Source organism: Solanum verrucosum, unplaced genomic scaffold, assembly GCF_900185275.1.
Source record: "Solanum verrucosum unplaced genomic scaffold, falcon-dt-bn FXZP01000022.1, whole genome shotgun sequence".
Classification (NCBI taxonomy): Eukaryota; Viridiplantae; Streptophyta; class Magnoliopsida; order Solanales; family Solanaceae; genus Solanum; species Solanum verrucosum.
This window is the reverse complement of record NW_026020086.1, coordinates 4,152,072-4,176,115: the sequence shown is the minus strand read 5'-3', so window position 1 is coordinate 4,176,115 and position 24,044 is coordinate 4,152,072. Positions and strand designations below refer to the sequence as shown.

Genomic DNA, 24,044 nt, shown 5'->3' with positions numbered 1-24,044 from the left:
AACATCAGTTATTATTATTACTATTAAATAAACGACATCAAAATTACAAGTTCTTTATTCTTAATTCCTTGGATATTTATATATAATATAAATCCAAATTAAGTATTTATTTATATAATATAAGATGTCTATTAATTTTTATAACAATCATGCCAACAAATACATAATTTATACTTATACCTAGGCCCCCAATCCTCACAAATTGGACGTGGGTGAAGTCCACTATAATAATTAAAACATTGCTTAATACAACAAGCTTCATTGCAATATTCATAATTGCATGGACCCAAATTAGCTGAACATTGATAATCATAATCTAAATCATCTCCACCATTCATAATATTCTCCATTTGTGTTGGACCCAAGTTGGCATCTCCCATGCCACCTAAGCAAGGTAAAAAAAAAATTAACATTAGAAAAAAAAAACGGAATAAAATTCTTTAGATAGGATAGTTCACATAATTTAACGATTTTCATGAAAATAATATTTCTTTATGTTTGGCTCGCGAAAAAATAATGAGAAAAAAATCAAGCATGTATGTGAAAGAGGGTGTGATGCACTCCTAAACAAATAAATCTCCAACGCCATCTATCCAAGGGAGAAAAACAAAAAACAAAAAATAAAATTAAAGATAAAATTGGTAGATGAGAGTGTTTGCACAATTTAATATGATATAATCAGAATTGATAGATGTTTGCAATTCTAATTAAAAGTTTGGGGGCGTGTGATATTAGCACAACTTATATGAAATGCTACTAATTATAAAACTTGTTTTCACTGATATAAAACAAGTCATTTTCTTGATATCAAACACAATCTAAAAGGGGAAAAAAAACATAACTAACCTGTTACAAGAGTAAGAATAAAAATGGCACAAAAACTTGGGTACCAAACTAGAATAGCCATATATATGAATCTTGAGGAAAATTATTGATCTATGATTTACATGAATTCCTCATTTTAAATATTATGTATTCATATAAAAATGTCTTTGAAGGTTTTATATAGGGATGAGAATTCAAGCAAGTAGATAATGTGGAATTAATTAACATTGCTTATAATTTGTTTTTATTAGATTTTGTTTATCTTTTAATTCAATGATGTTGTTGAGTTACTAAATTATCCTTAAATAGGGATCAAATTGAATTTATTAGGACTCTTTACAAAGTTTTTTTTTTTTTTGGGGGGTGGGGGGGTGGTAGGGGGTCTTTTAAGTTTAAGGTTAACTAGATAGCTAGGAAGACCAAGTGGATTATAGTTGACCAAATAGATTAGGGAGATCAACTAAGGTTGAAATATAAATAGGAGGATAAATTAATTATACTTTGACTTTTGGTGAGTGACAAATTCTAAATAGTAGTAAATGGGAGTGAACTAATTATAGTCAAATGATATATAATAATTATAGTCAAATCACATCTGTTATTATTTTTAAATTATAACTGTTAAATTAATATTTTTTTATTTAATGAACAACAGTTACAACTTGTTCGTATGGTTATTATCGATTGTATCGTTATTTTAAATATCTGTTTTACTTTAATATTAATTTTATTATATTGTTTCTTAAATTTATTTAACTCATTATCTCATTTCTCTTTGTCATTATAATGCTTTACATATTATTTCATAACCTCATTGTACCTTATACCATTTTTTTTTCAACTTTAATTTACATCCTATTTTGTTTTCCTCATATTAGGAACACATTAATTTAATACCTTAACATATTTTTACAAGGCATAAATGGTGATAAATTGGCTGGTTTTTTAATCGAGGACATTCCTTTTTATGGCAAAGACAGAAAAAAATTCTCATATTCTCACAAAAGTAAATGCGAGACATAAATTATTATTTTTTATAGCTTTGGAAATAGTATTGTTGTTGGATTCTTTTTTTTTTTTTAAATAATAATATATATAATATGAAAAGTTAATAGCCGCAAATATCATTCAAACAAAGAGGTTTAGGATTGATTCTCAAAGCATTTTCACGAGTCTTTACTCAATGAAAGACGCATGTAATTGTCTAACATACAAAATTTTTTTACCACTACATCAATTAAATAAACGACATCAAAATTACAAATCCTTTATTTTTAATTACTTGGATATTTATATACATATAATATATATCCAAGTTAAGTATTATTATATGATATACGATGTCTATTTTTATTTTTTTTAACAATCATGCCAACAAATACACAATTTATACTTATACCTAGGTCCCTGATCCTCACATATTGGATGTGGGTGAAATCCACTATAATAATTATTACATTCCCTATAACAACAAGCTTCATTACAATATGTATAATTGCATGGTCCCAAATTTGATGAACATTGATAATCATAATCCAAACTATCTGATGAATTTAGTCTTCCATTATTCATAGTATTGTCCATTTGTGTTGGACCCAAGTTAGTATCTCCTATGCCACCTAAGCAAGGTAGAAAAAAAATATTTTTTTTAAAAAATGACGGAATAATTCTTTAGATGAGACAATTCACATAATTTAATATGATATGTATATAATTAGAGTCACTAGATATTTGAGATTTTGATGAAACAAATATTTATTAGTGTTTGGCTCGCAGAAAAAAAAGAAGAGAAAAAGATCAAGAATGTATGTGAAAGAGGGTGTTATTCACTTCTAAACAAATAAATGCCACTTAGCCAAAGGAGAAAAAAAAAAAAATTCAAGACAATTGTTAGACGAGATTGTTCACAGAATTTAATATGGTATAATCAGAGTTGATAGATGTTTGAGATTCTAATTGAAAGTCTCAGTATCAATAATTATTAATGAAAATAATATTTATGTGTTCGACTCAAGAAAAAAAAAAGAGATTAAGCCCGCATATGAAAGAGGGCATGATTCACTCCTATACAAATAATATTTTTTTCATGCCACCTAACCAATGGGGAAAAAAGGTAAAAATATAAAACCAGCATGATATAAAATGATAAATTTATTAGATGAGACAATTAATATAATATAATTAATATAGCATAAATAAAATCGATAAATGTATAAGATTTTGATCCAATCTCAGTGTAACAATCATCAACAAACATCACACGGTTAGGTGAGGCAAGAAGTTTGGGGGTCTCTGATAGAACAACTTATATATATGGAATGCTACTAATAATGAAACTTGTTTTCACTCCTATAAAACAAGTCATTTTCTTGATTGTCAAATAAGTGATTATATACACCTTTTTGACATATGTAACACATTTCGTGACTCCATATAGTTTAGGCGCGTGAGAGATATTTGGATGTCACGTAAGTCAAAAAGGTGTACAAAATTTACAAAAAAAATGGACACAGAAGGGTAATAGGACCTTAGTATAGTTAAGGAGTGTCTCTGAGATTTTGGGCATAGTCTAAAAGGGGTACTTGTGTCCTATCTCTATAAACTATTTTAACTAGTCGAACATAAAAAAAATAAAAATTCATATCAACTACAAAAAGGGAAAAAAAAAAGAAAGAAGAAGAGAAACATAACTAACCTGTTACAAGAGTGAGAACAAAAATGGCACAAAAACTTGGGGACCAAACTAGAATAGCCATATATATGAATCTTGAGGAAAATTATTGATCTATGATTTACATAAATTATTCATTTTAAATATTATGTATTCATATAAAAATGTCTTTGAGGTTTTATATAGGGATGAAAATTCAAACAAGTAGATAATATGGATCAAATTGAATTTATACTACTAACTGCTAACTACTAACTACTAAGGGTTTTTAGTTAAGTAGAACTCATACAAGTTTGTTTCTCTTCTTCTTTTTGTCTTTTAAGGTTAACTAGATAGGAAGATCAAGCGGATTAGAGTTTACCAAATAGATTAGGGAGATCAACTAAAGTTGAAATCTAAATAGGAGGATGAATTAATCTAGTTGACTAAGTTAGAAGAGATTCAAAGTTTAAATTTTATGAATTTTAGTTGTTGTGAACAACTGATAGTTGAGGTGTCTTTCGATAAAAGTCTAGTGATAGTTTAGGTAGAAAATTGTGACACCCTAGCTTAAGATTATAAGAAGTCTCATACCGGCAAAACACAGAAGAGATGTTGGGTATATAAGTAAGTAAGTCTTACTAGCTGTACGGGCCTAGGCTCAGAGCGGACAATATCACTAGTGGACTGGGCTGTTACAAATGGTATTAGAGTCACTGCTGTGTCAGCCTTGTTGATGTGGGTCAGAGTCAACAGAATCTAGGCAAATCTCATGCACTGGGGCAAACCTCAGCAAGGACGCTGAGTCCATAGAGGGGTTGTATGTGATACCCCAACTTAAGATAAGAAGTCTCACATCGGTAAAATATAGAGATATATTGGGTATATAAGTAAGCAGATCTTACCAACTAGTGACGCGTTTTAAAGCCGTGCGGGCCTAGGCCCAGAGCGGACAATATCATTAGCGGGTTGGACCGTCACAAAAATTTACACTCTTGATAATAAAACTCAAATAATCAAAATACTTCAAGCATGTTTTTGACTCATAATTGTATGCTTTGATGATTGACAAATCGGAACTACGGGAAAGTGAATTAATTATAATGATATATAATAATTATAGTCAACTGACAAGTATTTTTTTTGAATTATAATTGTTAAATTAACATTACTTGATTCAATATACATATTGAGTACAGGCAAGTAGTGTCAACTTGTTTCGATGGTTATTATGGATTGTATCGTTATTTTAATTGCAATGTCTGTATTAATTATATTTTTATTTTGTTATATTGTTTCGTTAAATTTATTTGACTCATTCTCATTTCTCTTTCTCATTATTATGCTTTACATACTCAACTCCAATTTATATCCTATTTTGTTTTCCTCATATTAGGAATTACATTAATTTAATACCTTAAATATATTTTACAAGGCATAAATGGCGATAAATTAGAAATTATAAGTTGTCTTAATTCTCTTGAATTATTTTTATACCCTTTTTTGACAAAACTCATCAATTAGAAATATCTTAATAAACTAATCAGTTATTTTACATTATGATAAAGTCAAATCAAGCAATAAAAACTATTATTGTACAGTGTATCTATACTTATACCATTTCTTTGATAGATACAAGTGCATTTTACTCTATAGAGCTCTCTTTATATGGAATAAATCATGTTCGGGAGTGCTTTTTTATTAAAGGTATGAATTCGGATTATTCAGGGGCTCAATACGGATACCGACTAAAAAACTATTAAAATAGAGTACATTTTACCAATAAGACTTGTGATGGAATTATAACTACTCATTCATCTTTAATTAGAGATCTCAGATTCGATCCTTTGATATGGAGTCACCTTTGTTAAGGAGTGCTTAATTACCTACAAGGCTACAAATATGTGAAACAATTTAGCATGAAATCAAATTCAATCGGACTCTAATATGAATACAGAATATCGAATTAAAAAAGAAGGAAAAAAAAGATACAAGTGCATTATTGCATGAACAATTAGATCATTGTAATATCTTATTAAAATTAAATAACAAAAATTAGACTTGTGGTGAAATTATAACTATCCCTTCATCTTTAATTAAAGATCTCAAATTTAAGCCTTAGATATGGAGTCGCCTACTTTCCGACGCGTGAATTTGGAATCAATCAAACTCCAATATAAATACCGAATATCAGATCGAAAAATAAATAAATACAAGTGCATTTTCATGAACAATAAGATCATTGTAATCTCTCATTAAAAATTAAACTTGTGATGGAATTATAACTATTTCATTCATCCTTAATTATTAGAAGTATCAGATTTGAACCTTGAATATGAAATCACTTAATTACTTCCCATTGTAAATTTAAATTCAATCGGACTCCAATACAAATATCCAACATCAGGCAAAAAAAACAAAGAAAAAAATAAAAGAAGATACAAGTGCATTTGCATGAACAAATAAGATCATTAATGTAATATATTCGTATTAAATTATGTTATATTTATTTCAATAACAATCATGCCAGCAAATACAAAACTTGTATGGATAATATCCAGGAAAGTCAGTACATTTTGGTTCTGGATTAAGTTCACTATAATAATTATTGCATGTTCTAATGCAACAATCTTCATCACAATATTCATAGTTACATGGACCCAAATTTCCAGAACATCTATAATGGTAATCTACATCCAATTCTGTCAAATTTCCTCTTGCCATCTCCAAATGAGTCAAGTTGCTATCTCCCATGCCAACTACACACAAAAAAATGTTAATATATAAAAATGTACGATATTTGAGAACACTATTGATCCCGAGTAGGGTGAGGTAAAAAAAATTATGAAGGGGTTGCTCAGATGATATGTATTATTCATCTTCAGTTCTTAGGTTATGGCTTATGAGTTCGAGTCATCATGAAGATCCTAGGATGAAGTAAAAAAGTTACCATGAATTAGTTGATTATTTCTCAAAGACATGATTGAAAAGTGGCTAGCGGGCTATTTCTAGGAATTTGCACCTAGGGCTCGATACCAACAAGTAGAAGAATCGAACATTCATTCCAACACATTCCTTAATGATATAAAAATTTGAATCTTGATAAATAAAATATAATTTGAGTACATATATATAAATATTTGCAATGAGATCTACCCTACAATCAACAAAACTAATTGAATGAATTTGAGTTCTTAAATGTTGTACAAATTGTGTAAAATAACATCATTACCTAGTTTAATGATGTCAAATATTTTGAGACATATTATATAACAAATAAATTATCAGATAAAATTGAAAAAATGGACATATACCTGATATAAAAATGTGAAGAAGAAGGAAATAAGAGGGAATTAAAATGGCCATTCTCATGAATTTTGATGAAGTTTGAAATCTTGTTGCTTTAATTCTTCAAATATGATAAGAAAATTGCATATGATATACAATGGTTTTTATAATATACACAAATTCTGGCTATATATATTGGATAAAATGTATAGAACAAGGACTAGATAGGAAAAAGTAATTATATATATTTCTATTTTGTTAGTCTTTTATTTGTAATTTCCTAAAAAAAGAAAATTAGTAACTAATTTGACTGAGTTATTATGAGTTTACTGTTTTTTTTCCAATTTCTTCTGACAATTTTGTTGGGATTTTTACTACGTCATTTATTAATTTTTCCATTTTACTATTGATTCACACTTGTTAATTTTTCTTCCTATTTTAGCAAAATTACATGTGGTATTTGGACTTATCCTGAATTGATTAGTTTTATGTTGATAACTATTAGACTATTATGATTCTTCTCTTTTATTCGAATTTGGGATCAGTAATGTGAGTAAGCTTAAAAAAAATGAAATTGAAAATAAATTCTCAAAATAGTGTAAGTTCGTAGATATTAAATTAAAAAAAACACGTTAAATGAAAATGTTTAAAAAATAAAATAGACTAAAATTATCTTGCAAAAACTTATAATCTTTTGAAATTTATACGAATTTCACAAAAGATAAGATATGCAATAGAAGAAATCACGATTCTCCTCTTTTATTCAAACATGGGACCAGTGATATAAGTAAGCTTACAAAAGTGAAGTTGAGGATAAATTCTCAAAATAATGCAAGTCTGTAGATATTAAACTAAAACAACGATAAATGAAAATGTTAAAAAAATGAATTAAGATAGACTAAAAGTGTCTTAAACAACTTACAATCTCTTGAAATTTCATGCTAACTTCACGAAAGATAAAATATACGATGGAAGAAAAGTACCTATATATATGAGATAATCAAAATTTATTCATAAAATTTACCAAATAATGAAAAAAAATCTTACATATGTCATCAATTTTTTTATTAATGACTTAACTATGCCATCTATTATTAGTTGGACTTATTTATGTCATCGCATTGACATATTTGATTCATTTGTGCCACTAGCGGAATTTAGTACGAACTATCAAATTTTGCCACGTGACATTATCTAAATCCTTGAAATAGCCACATGATATATTTTTTGAAATTAAAAAATAATAGTTTTAGGATTATTTTTGTGAACTTAATAAATATAGATTTATTAATAATAATAATAATAATAATAATAAATATATATATCATTTATTAGAAGATAAGAATAATATGAACTATTTGTTAGACAATGCACATTAAATGTATTTCTTGTCAATTTTTATAGATTCTTTAAAAGGAAATTTTGTAACTAATTTGATCAAGTTATTATGAGTTTACTGTTTACTCTCATTTCTTTCTGATGCTTTTGTTGGGATTTTTATTAGTCATTTATTAATTTTCCATTTTACTTCTGATTCACATTGTTAAATTTTCTTCCTATTTTAGCAAAATAACATTTGTCAGGAGTCATAATGAATTAATTAGTTTTACATTGACAATTAATCTATCATAATTCTTCTTATTTTTTAATTCTAAATCAAGATTGACAATATGAATAAGTTCACATGGACAAAGTTGTGAATAAATTCTCTAAAAAGTTTACTCTATAGGTGATTTAGTATAACTCGAATCATTTTTTTATTTGATGATTTTGTTATATCTCTCACTATTTTAAATAATTATTTAATTTGAGAGCTAGTTGTTTATAACTATTGTTATTTCAATTTGACACGGATAAAACTAAAACTTTATAATATATGAATAAATGTGGTAAAATTAGCTTTTTAAAATATAATTTATTTGAATCGTCTAAGTTTAGTTTGGTCATTAACTCACTCGTGACTCATGTATTAATTCATTTTATTTCAGTCAAATCCATTCTCAGCTCAAAATTAGATTAATATGTAGCCTAAATTGATTCATGCAAAATATTACCAAATAGTTTCAAAAAAATTATATTTTTTAAATTTGATTTTTTTAATATATAGCAATAATAAAGGAAAGTTAATTTTCTTAGATATTAAAAAAAGTATTAAAAAATATATAAAATAATTAAAGTTTGGTACGGATTGGACGAATAGGGGTTATGATCCACCTTTTAATTTATTTAAGGCTAAATTGTTTCAACTCAAGTAATTTTTGATCTAGTCAACTACCCACTTATTTAATAAATCAATTTATTTTATCTCGTTTAAATTCAGCTTAACTTGCTTATTTGATAGCTAAAAATGCAATGGTTATTCTTACTCATTTCACTTCTACGATGTTTCGAACTCTTGGAATATCATTCTTTCCACAATTAGGGGTGGAGTTAGAAATTGAGATACAAATTCGATTTAACTCAGTAGTTTTAATTTTAGTCTCGATCAATTCTTGCCATCATGCTCTGGCTTTAGCATATGCCGAGCACATCTAAGCGAAAAATAGAAAAAAAGTGCCTCGATTTGACATGATCTTCGAAAGAAGTAAAAGAGCCAAGGAACATCCTCGAATCCTGATCAAGTCTCTGAAGCTGGAATATTGCGGAACTAACAAGTCCATTAAAAAGTTGAATTAGCCACTTTTACACGAATTTTCAAGTGGATGAAATCGATTGAGTGGTCTCAGTAAAAAATGGGATGAATTTCTTCATAGTTCTAGGTTATTGTATGACCAACCAAATAAACCAACCTCGATTTAATCCTAACATTTGTTTACTAGAATATATATAAATAATTTTAATTTTTCAACAAAAGAGATTTTGATTACCATCACTAGTTGAAATTATGACCTACTCGAAGTTTTTTAAAGTAAAATATTTCCCTTTTCGTCACGTTAAAAACACGTTTTTAAAAACATCTTTATGATGTAAATCAAAAGGTTTGAAATAATAAAATATCATTAAATTAAAGCCATTTGGCAGTAAAGAAAAAAAAAGTCATAATTCTTCTAGCACTTGAAGTTAAAAAAAAAAAAAAACCTAGCGCAAAACACGTTTATTTGTTGGGTCAAAATTTACTGTTATTTTTCATAACAACCAAATAAATATATATAAATTAAATTAAAGGTTTGAAATAATAAGATATTATTAGTACAGAAGAGTAAGTGAAACAATACTCTAAGTATTATTTATTAATCTTTTATTCTGATTCATATTCTCCGCAACCTTTTATCTACGATCATGTTCTCGTTCATCAAAATAACTAGTATATTAGTTGTTCACAATTTTATTTTATAGTTAATGTATATCTTTTATATATTAATTAGCGATTATAATTATTTTCGATCGAACATAAAAAAGATTTTATTTGATTCCCAATGCCACCAACCAATTAAATGAGTAATTTGTGGACCATAAAACACAGCACTATAATATGCTGTCTGATTTCTCATCTCAAGAATCTCGAAAATGGGTAGACCCGGATTTTCTTTGACCCGGTCCGATTATTTCAGGCTGAAGTTTGGGTTGAATTCAGATCGTAGGTATGAAGGTCAAGAATTAGTCAAGAGAGTTAGTACGTTTAAATATTGTCCACTTTTAGTAGTATAATTTGGATATCACTCAATTTTTCTTACTCTTGATGTGTTTTTGAGCTATGTTGTTATCTCTTATTATTTTTATTTTTTTCTGTATCAGTTACATTTCTTTTAATTAGAGGGTCTATTAAAAATAATATTTCTATCTCATAAAGATAAATGTAAGGTTTATCTACATCTTACCCTTTTAAATCCAAACTACACTTATAAGTTATAACACTGGAGTCTGGATATGTTGTTGTTTTTTTCGTGCATCGATTGCGTTTCTTTTGAGCTTAATGTCTATCAAAAATAATATCTCTATCGTACAAAGATAATGGTAAAATTTGGTTACTTACTTTCTTTTCTAAATTATATTTATATAATTATACTGAGTATGTTATTGTCGTTATCAGTTCTTTAAAAATTTGAATTCAAGTTTTGATTTGTAGCACTTTTTTTTTTTGGTATGTGTGTGTGTTGGATGACACTACTGTTATGTCTTGCTGAATTTTTTTATTGTTGGCAGGTAAGATTTGATTCCTTAAAGAATAATAATTTACTTATTAAATTAATAATCAGTCCCCCCTGACAAATGACAGGCATGAGTATAATATTCTTTGACTTGCTTAGGTTGGAGAATAAAGTAGGTGACCAACATGGGTTGTGATGATGCATTGGTGAGAGTGCTTCATTCTTAATCAGATGTTTCAGGTTCGAGCCCGAATGGGCCCTATAGAGGCAATCCAAATTCAGTTGGAGCTTCAATGTGGACTCTGGACATGGGATGGAAAACCATAAAAAAAAGAGTAGGTGCGTGGGTGGATTGAAATAAATTTTTTTTAAAATTGATGCGGGAAAGATTAGTTGTGAATTTAAACTAAAAATAAAAAAAATATTATTTTCTTGAATTTACCTAAAAAAAATTTGATAAATCCTCCGTTCGACAAAAGAACAGTCTAAACTTCAAAGTAGTATGAAAAAAAAAATGAAAATCAAGAAGTCATGATAAAATACAAGTAGAAAATATGACAAATCATTCTGAACAATAACTATAATAAAATAATATGATAATCCAACTATAAGAAATGATATATAGTAAATGAACTCAAAGAACAAAAAAACTACATGAGTAATGCTATGACTACTAGTATGAAAGGGTAAGTGAGAAAACATTCGACTACCTATAAACCTTTTATCCTAATTTGTATCCTCCACAACCTCCTATTTGCAATCATATCCTTGTCCATCAAAATAATAGTCATGAAATGTATATCTCTAGTATATCAATTGGAATTTACAATTTTTTATTTTAATTTATATATAATTAATGTATACTTTTCGTATATTGAGATATAGTTATTTTAGCTTAATACATAGACAACTCCTTAAATTTTTCTTAATATTTCATTTGGACACTCGAATTAAATCATGTTTCAATTGAACACTCTTCCACATAAAGTATTTAATTAGACATTTTTAGTTCAAATTTTGAAAAAACTTTTGCACACATTTTTCATTCATCTATTTATATATCTCTCCTTTAGTTATACACATCTGGAATTTTACTATTTATTGAAGCGAAATACAAATGCATATAATTAAAAAAGAACACATATTTTATGTAATTAAGTTAACTATCTAATAGACCTGAAAACACACAAAAAAGGATCAAAAGTTGAAAGACTTAATTCAAGTGTCTAAATAAATTATCCCCAAATTTCACTATGTATTAAAAGCCAATTATTGAAATCTTTCATCTAATCATTGAAATCTTGATTTTTGATTTGTGGACCATAGAACACAGTACCACAATTTGCTGTCTGATTTAGATACCATAAATTTTTCTCAATCTCTGCTTCTATGGTTGTAAAATCTCAAGAACCCCTGTTCAAAATTGAGCACACCCGGAATTTTCTTTGACCCGACCGGATTAGTTCTGGTATCTCCACTCTCAACTTCCTTCACTGTCCCCTGAATTCTTGGGTTCATGCAGCAACCATTGCTTATTTCAGTTCCAGGTCAGTATAATATGTGTATGATGGCTCGAAAAAGTAAACAGTAAATCTGACCGACTAATTATGTGAAAACCCTTGAAAAAAAAATCTGAACTTTTTTCAGCTTTTGTGCTTTGTGGGTATGTTAAATTTGTCAAGATGATTGTTTTTTTCCATGCTTCTTGAAATTGTGAATTAAAGTTTTGATTTTCAGCACTTGGGTGTTTTTTCTTGTGTGTTGAATGATTGTACTTGTGTTGTGTATTGTTGAAATTTTCAGCTTTTATGCTTTGTGGCTATTCTTGTTTTTGTAAATCCTTCCATGGTTCTTGAAAATTGTGAATTCAAGTTTTGATTTTTAGCACTTGGGTTTTTTTTTCTTGTGTGTTGAATGACAGTACTTGTATAGTGTATAACAAACATATTCAGTAAAATCTCAATCTCACTAGTGAGGAAGTACACATGTCTTATCACTACCTCGTGGAGGTAGAGAGGTTGTGGTACTGAATTGATTGCTTGAAGAATACGAATTTACTTATGAAATAATCAGAGCCTTGTCCCCCTTTGACAAATGACATGACTAGAGAGAAAGATTCAGGGCCCCACTTTCTAAATGGAGAGTAAAATTGAGTTCGGGATTCTAGTCCTTTTAAGTTACCGGTCTTAAAATGAATGGTTTGTGTATATTCAAGGGTTTGAACCAAAGTTATTTGTTTCGAACAAAAGACATAAGCTATACTCTAGCTCTGCCCCTGAGATGATAGGTGTCTAATACGCGAAGAGCATATATTGAGTTTCACATTTTGGCAGTAGTTAGGCAGCTGAAACATTTAGTTTTAGCTTGAATTTGCTATAATTATCTTCTCTGTATGTATTCAAGTCCTTAATTTTTAAGTGGTTATTCATTTGCATATCCTCCCTTTACGGAGATCATTTGTATAAACTGTGATTTATGGGTAGATCATAAGGTAGTTATGTACCGAATTAGCTAAGGAAGTTCATAAGTAGGTACTGCAAGGTTCAAGCCTGTTTGCTAAAACCTTTTATCAAGCATTTTCTGATTGTATATTTGCTTTACTTACTCCATGTTTCTGTTACTCTTTTATATTGAATGCTACTAATGAGTCACTGCTTCTTCTCTCTCGTTTTTTAAAAATTGCTTTTACTTTAGACGAGGGTCTATCAGAAACAACCTCTCTATCTCCCAAGGTAGAGGCTAGGTTGCGTACACAGTACACACTACCCTCCCTAGACTCCACTTGTGGGATCATGCTGAATATGTTGCTGTTGTTGTTGTTGCTACTTATGAGTCATTCTTTGATTCCTTTCTCCGATCAAATACTCTGTCATGTTGTTTTTGAAAATTGACATTTATCTATGATGACTGGCTTTTTGTAGAGGAACTAATGGATGAAGCGCCGCCATCAAAGTCACTATGGCAATATATCTCGGCCTATTGGACAATGCTTTGTGAAATGTATTACAACAAGCTGATTTCACATTGGATTCTTCTGTTTCTAAGTAGCATGGGGATGCTTGTTCCATTCCCTGCTTCTAGCCTCTTGTCCCGTTTATATTTTGCAAATGGTGGGAAGAGCAAGTGGATAATATCATGGGTTTCAGTTGCAGGATGGCCTATGATCGCGATAGTCCTAATTCCCTCATACTTTTTTCTTAAAGTGTTCCCGACGCCACTTGACTTAAAACTAACTTTATCTTATGTTGTCTTGGGATTCTTGAGTGCTGCTGACAACCTCATGTATGCATATGCCTATGCCTACCTGCCAGCATCAACCGCTGCTCTTTTAGCCTCGACTTCACTGGTATTCTCTGCATTATTCGGATATGTTCTCGTGAAAAACACTATGAATCTATCAATTATAAATTCTATTGTGATCATCACTGCTGCCATGACGATCATTGCTCTTGATTCAAGTTCAGACAGGTATGGATACATCACCGACCGTCAGTACATAATTGGTTTTGTGTGGGATATACTGGGATCTGCACTCCATGGTCTGATTTTCGCCTTATCAGAGTTAATTTTTGTTAAATTACTCAGTAAAAGGTCTTTCCTTGTTGTTCTTGAGCAGCAACTCATGGTTTCCCTCTTTGCCTTTATATTCACAACAATCGGACTTGTTATGAGCAACGGTTTCCATGGGATGAAATCTGAGGCAAGTACATTCAAGGGTGGGGAAAACGCGTATTACTCAGTTATCATTTGGGGGATTATCACTTTCCAGTTGGGAGTGTTGGGAGCCACCGCGGTTGTTTTCCTCTCATCCACTGTCTTGGCTGGTGTCCTTAACGCTGTAAGAGTACCGATTACTAGCATTGCAGCTGTGATATTGTTGCATGATCCTATGAGTGGTTTCAAGATCCTGTCTTTGATTATTACATTCTGGGGATTTGGCTCTTATATTTACGGTAGCTATAGTCCCGCGAAAAAGGAAGCCCCCAGAACTATTTCTTAGTTTTCGTGTTTTCCTCCATTGATAAAGGATTGAAGATCACAAAATTTTATGTATATGTACTAGCTAATTCTGTTGAAACCTATATTGCTCGGACTCTTCCCAAGTGTTGTGGAGAGGCGTGTCGGATCCTCCAAAAAGTAGTACATTTTTCGAGAATCTGACACGGGTGTGGTAACATTTTTAGGTTGAAACTATGTACATGTAGAAGGTAGCAAAGAAATTAAACTTTCCTGCCATTTCACTATTTTCTATTTATAGACATGCAACATATATATCAAGATGTATTACTCCCTCCGGTCTTATTTATACGTCGTTTCTTAGTACTTGTCATTTCACAAAATCAATAATAAATGATATTATTCTTCTTATTTTACTGTCGAGAGTTGTTAGCCTTGAAAGTGTGAATTTGATCAACATAGGAAAACTAAATAATTCAATTTTGTTCATTGATCAATTTAATTAATCTAAATAAATTAATTCATGTTCATTTATTGAAAATTTGACTTTAAGAGAACACTATATAAGGGTACAATGATAAACTTACCTTGTTTTTTAAGGGGCGTGAAACCTAAAATTGTGACAACTAAATAGGAAAACGAGCGTGAAATCGACATCTTTTCAAATTGTTTTCAAACAAGAAAGTATGACTTTTTTTTGGAACATGCTAAAAAGAAAAGTATGACATATAAAAGGGATGGGAAAAAAAATATTATTAAATGAAAAAAAAGTTCCGTTGCCGGGACTTGAACCCGGGTCTCTCGGGTGAGAGCCGAGTATCCTAACCAACTAGACTACAACGGATATGTTATAATATAATTCACGTATGTGAATTTGTAATTAATTCAATTAGAAAAAAAAAGTTATTAAGGATTTTAGACACACGTTGCTTAGTATAGAAAACCATGGTTGAATCCGATTAAATATAATTCAAGTCTATCGAAACTCGGAAACAACCTTTTTATCTCACAAGTCGGAAGATAGTATATATACAATGTAATTTGTTAAAAATAATAAACTTTAACATTGTATATCCAATGTAATTATTTAGGTCATGATCTGATCTTCCCTTCACCAAATCCGAGGCTAATCGATGGAATTTTACTTACCAAGTCTGACAAGATCGATGACAATAGGTATATATATTATTTGGCCAATTCACTTATATAAAAAGTTTATCATATCTTTCTTCATATACATATATGTAGGATTATCTTCTTTTTCACGTTTATTTCACTTATGATCAACTTTTTCCACCTTAACCACAAAACAAGATTCCACCCCTACCTATAGAATTACACTAAATACATAATGTCGTACATATCCAGAGCCTCGGTCATATCTTTGTTTAGCTTCAAGATGTTGTCTTTGGAGAAAATGAACACTTTGTCATGTTTACTGTAATTTTTATGTACGTCTAAAATTAAGTTATATACATCGATAACGTAACTTTTTATGCATTATTAATTAGGTTAGTTTTACATGTGGTAGCTAGTAAGGTGACTTATAAAATAACAAATCTCATTTTTTGTTGAGGATTATAGCTTGTGATCAATTAATTGTTGCCAATGATATACAAGGCTTATATATGCATAAAGAAATATTATTACACGTTATGATTTTATTACAAACGGAACTTAGATCAACGTTAAGAAAAAAAAGAGAAAATTGTAAGTACTCCTATTTAACTTTCATCGATTATTAATGTTAAAATGCAAAATTCATACGAAATTATTCAGAACTGATTTGCCACATTGTAACTAAACATTGACAACATGAATGGAAATAATATTTTAATAATTTCATATATATATATATATATATGGAGCATAATTTAGATATTTAACAAATCTCTTAGAAGAGGATTTCTTAATTAATTAAATTCATTAAAAGGAGGGTAATAAGGACAACTATTTAAACATGTATTTTGTTGATCATAACACAATGCAGTTGTCACACAACACCATCCTGATCCTGATAGATTCTTAAAACACTTGCCAGTATATATAAGGTTCGAGTCCTAGATTATCAGTAGTGGAGTCAGAATTCTCATTAAAGAATTGAAAAATATAAAGAAGCAAACATACAAAATTGATAAATAGATCTATTGAGAAATGGATATTAATTTGATTTCAAGATCTATGAACAAGAGAGATCTCTAAATATCCATTTGAAAAAATATCGATCTATTATATATACGTAAAAATAATAGTTTTGACATTATATATACATTGTAGTAATTTTTAGAAAAAGGATACATCCTAGCTCTGTCCATCTCTAGATATGAGCGTTATTTTCCCCTTTAAGACCCTGATACTTATATGAAGACACATGAACAAAAAATCGGAAAAAAAAACACTAATTTTATCTTGTAAAATACAAGGCAACATGAATTAGTATTAGACAAAATTTCATAGCTAAATAGTAAAAATTGTCAGTAATTTTATCTAGTGATATATTATCATGATATTATGTTAGTAACGAGCAATTTAACAATGAATCCTAGCCAATTATAGTTTTAAATGTTTAATGAAAAATGAAATTTTCTTAATCATACTTACCTTCATGAGCAAGAAAGATGTCAGAAATAGAAAGTGAAGAAAATAAAGTTCTTAGAAATTGGAAATTATTTTGATGTGTGTTGAATAAAAAACATTTTCCATTGATATTTATAGTGGTTGAAATCATTTTTCCCTTTTTGGATTATAGAATTTTTATTCCTAATCTGTTTTTTTTATTAAATAATTTACTTATTCAAGTAAACAAAAATTGGCACAATGAGTCAAAGACATGTTTATTTTTAGATGTTCTTTTAAAAAAATAGCTTTTCAGAAAAATATTTTTTTTAAAAATAATAATATGTGGTTAACTTAATCATTTGAAAAGTATTTTTAATAATCATATTGTGTTTAACTAATTTTCTTAAAACATAACTTACTTATTCAATCGAACAAATAGGTACAATGAATCATAAATAAGATTTAATTGTTTTTTCATAGTATTGGAAGCACATCACGTGTGACACAATTATGTTTCATAGTTTAATTGTTTTCTCACTCTCTTTAGATTAGAGAATATAAATGTTCCAAATAGATAATGATGGGTTCCCATAGGAATTTATATATAATGTTGTAAATTTGTTTTGTCCTCGACTTTAATTTCTAACAACACCAATCTCCTGCTTTTATTGGGCTCTTCAAACACCATCCAGGAGCCATAAGTATCCCATCTTCATTAATTACTTCTTCACCTGCATTAAAATATAAGATAATAATTTTAAAAAAAAAGATTATTAAGATGAGAGATTACATCAATAGCGTAACTTTTTATATACTATTAATTAGGTTAGTTTTACATGTGGTAGCTAGTAAGGTGACTTATAAAATAACAAATCTCATTTTTTGTTGAGGATTATAGCTTGTGATCAACTAATTGTTGCCAATGATATACAAGGCTTATATATGTATAAAGAAATATTATCAAGGCACACATTATGATTTTATTACGAACAGAACTTAGATCAACGTTAAGAAAAAGAGAGAAAATTGTAAGTACTCCACCTATTTAACTTTCATCGATAATTAATGTTAAAATGTAAAATTCATACGAAATTATTCAGAATTCAGAACTAACTTGCCACATTGTAACTAAACATTGACAACATGAATGGAAATAATATTTTAATAATTTCATATATATATGGAGCATAATTTAGATGTTTAACAAAACTCTTAGAAGAGGATTTCTTAATTAATTAAATTTATTAAAAGGAGGGTAATAGGGACAACTATTTAAACATGTATTTTGTTGATCATAAACACAATGCAGTTGCCATCCTGATCCTGATGGGTTCTTAAAACACTTGCCAGTACTAAGATTAAAATATAAAAATAAATAAAATGCAAGTGATTATCAATTTATATATATAAGGTTCGAGTCCTAGATTATCAGTAGTGGAGTCAGAATTCTCATTAAAGAATTTGAAAATATAAAGAAGCAAACATACAAAATTGATAAATAGATCTATTAAGAAATGGATATTGATTTGATTTCAAGATCTATGAACAAATGAGATCTCTAAATATCCATTTGAGAAAATATTGGTTTATTATATATACGTAAAAATAATAGTTTTGGCATTATATATACATTGTAGTAATTTTTAGAAAAAGGGGTTCATTCAATCCGAAGGATACATCCTAGCTCTACCCATCTCTAGATATGAGCGTTATTTTCCCCTTTAAGACCCTGATACTTATATCAAGACACATGAACAAAAAATCGAAAAAAAAACACTAATTTTATCTTGTAAAATACAAGGCAACATGAATTAGTATTAGACAAAATTTCATAGCTAAACAGTAAAATTTATCAGTAATTTTATCTAGTGATAAATTATCATGATATTATGTTAGTAACGAGCAATTTAACAGTGAATCCTAGCTAATTATAGTTTTAAATGTATAATGAAAAATGAAATTTTCTTAATCATACTTACATTCATGAGCAGGAAAGATGACAAAAATAAGTAAAGTGAAGAAAATAAAGTTCTTAGTAATGGCCATCTTTTTCTCAAATAATGTTGAGTTTTTTTGTGGAAATTATTTTGATGTGTGTTGAATAAAAAACATTTTCCATTGATATTTATAGTGGTTCAAATCATTTTTCCCTTTTTGGATTATAGAATTTTTATTCCTAATCTGTTTTTTATTAAATAATTTACTTATTCAATTAAACAAAAAATGGCACAATTAATTTGCTTTTCAGAAAAATATTTTTGAAAAAAATAATAATTTGTGGTTAACTTAATCATTTGAAAAGTATCTTTAATAATCATATTGTGTTTAACTAATTTTCTTAAAACATAACTTACTTATTCAATCGATCAAATAGGTACAATGAATCAATGACCTGTTTATTTTTAGATTCTTTTTTTTTTTTTAAATAACTTTTAAGAAAAGTATTTTTGGAAAAAATAATAATTTACGGTTGACTTTATCATTTGAAAAGTATTTTTAATAATCATGTTGTGTTTAACTAATTTTCTTAAAAAAGTTTTCAGAGTCAAATTACAAAAAAAGACAAATATTAATGCATTTTTAATATTAAAATTATTTTATTGAGAGAAATTATTAAAATTTTCAATCAATAATAACATAGATAAATAAGAAAATGAATTAAATATTGATATGATATTAACATAGTGATTATCAAGCAAAATAAACTTAAAAATTATTCCACAAATTAAATCATTACATACGAAAAATTCACCACAAAAACTATATAAGGGATATATTGGTAGATCTATATATATGATTGAGATATTTTGGTCTTGAAAAAAATAATATTCTGTTTTTTTTCTTAAGAAGCATAAATTTTTTAGTTTTTCTGACTGCAAAAAGAATTGCTTCTATTTCTATTTAAAAATAATTTTACTGATTAGCCAAATACCTTAATAATTCAAAAAAGTATTTTTTTTTTCTTCAAAATAAATGTTTTTAACCTCTCAATGACAATGCCAAACAGGCTCTTAATAAGATATCATTTGACTAATCATTTTTTAATCTCTTTACGATCCTCTAATGTAACTGAGTAAATATTAGTATAGGTGCTTTCTGTTATGTTTCCATATATCTAAAGTTTAATTTTAATTTCAAATTCATTTTCTTCCACATCTGCTTCACTTTTTTTTTTATAGTTTATATTGTGATATTTTGTTGTAAGACACATCTAATTTGATTTTTTTTGTTAAATCATAAATAAGATTTAATTGTTTTTTTCATAGTATTGGAAGCACATCACGTTTGACACAATTATGTTTCATAGTTTAATTGTTTTCTCACTCTCTTTAGATTAGAGAATATAAATGTTCCAAATAGATAATGATGGGTTCCCATAGGAATTTATATATAATGTTGTAAATTTGAGGCAATTTTTTTTTTTTTGTAACTCTATAGATATAACACAAAGTTTAGTAACTTTAGTTTTACAAAAAAAGGTTTTATGACTTTACTGATGCGTTACTATAATTTAGTGTCTCAATTTGTGGTAGATCAATTATAGGGGAATGTGTTGGGAGACCAAGGGTGGAACTAACCCTAAATGAGAATTGAGGTTAATTTAATCATATCAAAATTTACCATCGAGGGTTGTGATGAAGTGGTAACTTATAAGTGCTACATCTTTAACCAAAAGCTTCAAATTCGATATATGTTGGGTATACAATCACTTTTGTTAGAAAGTGTTTTGTTCTCGACTTTAATTTCTAACGTGAATCTGAATTTTATTTGAATATGCAATTGCCTTTGATAGAGAGAGCAACTTTTAAATCGTGGTTTAATTTTTTGAGGTGTAATTTCTATTACTTTTCTTGTATTAGTGTCAATGTAGTTTTTTCTATTGCATATTTTTAGACTTTAATAATACTTTCTTTGTGTTTATAATTAATTTTTTTTTTTCATTATTTTCATCAAATATATTAGTAGCATTATCATCATTCCATTTCTTGATTATTATAGTCAACTAATTTGTGCCAATGGAGTTATATATTGATGTATAAATCTTAATTATTCATATAAAATATAATTAAGGCAGAAGTTACAATTTTATTAATGTTGAAATGCAAAAACATCATAATAAAGAGACTCGTACCATATTATCCAAAATTTAAAATTGACAAAAAACATCATAAAGAGATTCATACGAAATTGTCCAGAACCATATATAACATTGATAAAATGAAATATTCATGTTTTATTATGGAAATAATATTGTAATAATTTCATATATGAAGCATATTTTAGATGTTTAAAATTAATTAATCGCGAGGAGGATAAGGTGGACATTTATGTCTACATGTTTCATAATTATCAAAACAATTATAAGTTGTCCAACAACACCAATCTCCTGCTTTTATTGGGCTCTTCAAACACCATCCAGGAGCCATAAGTATCCCATCTTCATTAATTACTTTTTCACCTGCATTAAAATATAAGATAATAATTTTTTTTAAAAAGATTATTAAGATGAGAGATTACAAAAAAAAAAAAAAAAAAACAAGCCAACCTAATTAAATCTGAATTAATTTTAATTTTATCTATTACTAAAGATTATGATAGGATGGATAAGAATCATTCATTCTCAGTAAGGTGTTTTGGGTTCGAGCCTTAGGTTATTAACAGCGGAGACAGTGATTAAAAATACAAAAAAATAAATGTATGAAGAAGCCTATTAGAAAACTCTACACCTATTATATATAATAATAATTTTGATCTTGTATATATAGTGTAAGTACCCTAGATATGTTCGTGCCTGGATTTGAAAAAAATCCCAATAGGCAGCGGTTTCCCCTCTAATGGGACTCATACATAACGTACCCCGTAGATCTGAATTAGTCAGAGTCTTGATATCAATATCAAACTCCAAATAAAAAAAAATAAAAAATAATAATTTTATCTTGTAAAGTAGAAGAGAAATATAAAGTAAAATGAAGAATAAATATTTAGAATCATACTTACATTCATAAGAAGGGAAGGTGATAAAAACAAGCAAGGTGAAGAAAATCAAGTGCTTAGTGATAGCCATTATTTTCTCAAAGAATTTTGAGTTTTTAGTGAAATTTACTTTGGAGTGGTTGAATATAGAACACAATTTCTATTGATATTTATAGTGGAAAATCATTTCCCCTTTTGGAATAAAGTTCAATTTTTTTCTTAAACTGATTATTTTTTACTATAATTGGATTTTGTTACTATGACTATATTGTTTGACTAATAAAACATATTGACTTTGACTAAATCTTTTCTCAATCTCTATTTATAATTATGTTTGTCCGTATATGGTATATATAGAATAAGATGTATTTGTGATGATGAATCATTCATTAATTGCAATTAAATACTTATAAATATTATAGCATTATAAATTTTAAGTGATATTGATTAAACTAATTTAAAACTTATAATTTAAAATAAGTTATATATATTTGTGTGGTAGTAAACTATTTATCTAAAATAAGTTGTATAGATGTATTTGTATGATAGTAAATTATCTCATTCAGTGTACTACAAATACTATTTACATTGTAAATTCTAAATAATGTTCATTAAAAAAAACATATATATTTGTGCGATAATAAATCATCGTTCTTTTCTGATGATTCGGTGTGAGGCCTAGAACTGTGAAACAAGTTATCAGGAAATAACTCCTAATGAAATAACTGCTAATTTTACTTAATCCACTATCCTAGAATAATATTAATATTGGATACCGAGTAAAAAATTGAATAGAAAATTTAGTTTTATCTTGTAAAGTAGAAGGCAAATATAAAGTAAATAAAATGAAGAATAAATATTTAAAACCATATACTTAATACATTCATAAGAGGAAAAGATGACAAAAACAAGCAAAGTGGAGAAAATCAAGTGCTTAGTAATGGCCATCATTTTCTCAAAGTTATTTTGAGTTTTTTGTGAAAATTATTTTGGTGTGATTAAATAGAACACATTTTACATTGTTATTTATAGTGGTTGAAATCATTTTCCCTTTTTGGATTAAGATCTTTTTTTATTAAATAACTTACATATTCAAATAAATAGAACAATAACTTTTTACAAATTCAATTTCAGGAAATCTTAATTAGATAATATTGTTTGACTAAATCTTTTCTCACAAACTTCAGGAGTATATTTGATTTTTCTCGCAAAATTTAAAGATACATTTAATCATTCTCACATGATCTTTTTCCTTTTTTGCATTTTTTCAATCCTTAACATAAACAAATTTGTACCACCGCCCAAGAACATAATCATAGAGAAAAATAAATCAAAATGGAGATACTGATACCCGTTAATCATAAGCATACAACATTAAACAAAGCGCTTCTTTCAAATACTGAATTCATCAAAACAGTATAATACATAATACAATACGATAATGAAACGATATGCAACAACCATGCACATCCAAACAAGGTGTAGTTAATAACTTTTTTGAATCAATTAAGCCAAATGATGTCTCATGATTTTTTGACAATCATAGGTACAAATACAAGTTTGAGATTCTCCACCAAACATCTTGCATTGTGCCTCAGGGTGTCCTTGACTATAGAATCTTGTGCATGTCTCTTGGCAATATGTTACATTCCATCTTGAGTCACATGGACCAAGACCAACTGTACATCTCTCAACTAATTTTG

At 28.1% G+C, this 24,044-nt stretch overlaps 1 protein-coding gene and 1 non-coding gene across 2 annotated transcripts; one reads left to right on the top strand and one right to left on the bottom strand.

The window, feature by feature from the left end:
- Positions 1 to 12,162: 12,162 nt before the first annotated feature.
- On the top strand, positions 12,163 to 14,935 carry LOC125824428 (probable purine permease 5). The gene is made up of 2 exons (XM_049503803.1): positions 12,163 to 12,398; positions 13,773 to 14,935. The coding sequence occupies exons 1-2, from the start codon at positions 12,368 to 12,370 to the stop codon at positions 14,849 to 14,851; spliced, it is 1,110 nt and encodes a 369-aa protein (XP_049359760.1). The 5' UTR covers positions 12,163 to 12,367; the 3' UTR covers positions 14,852 to 14,935.
- A 644-nt stretch (positions 14,936 to 15,579) lies between these two features.
- Positions 15,580 to 15,652, bottom strand: TRNAE-CUC (transfer RNA glutamic acid (anticodon CUC)). Its single transcript has one exon. It is a non-coding gene; the product is annotated as a tRNA-Glu (tRNA).
- Positions 15,653 to 24,044: the final 8,392 nt, after the last annotated feature.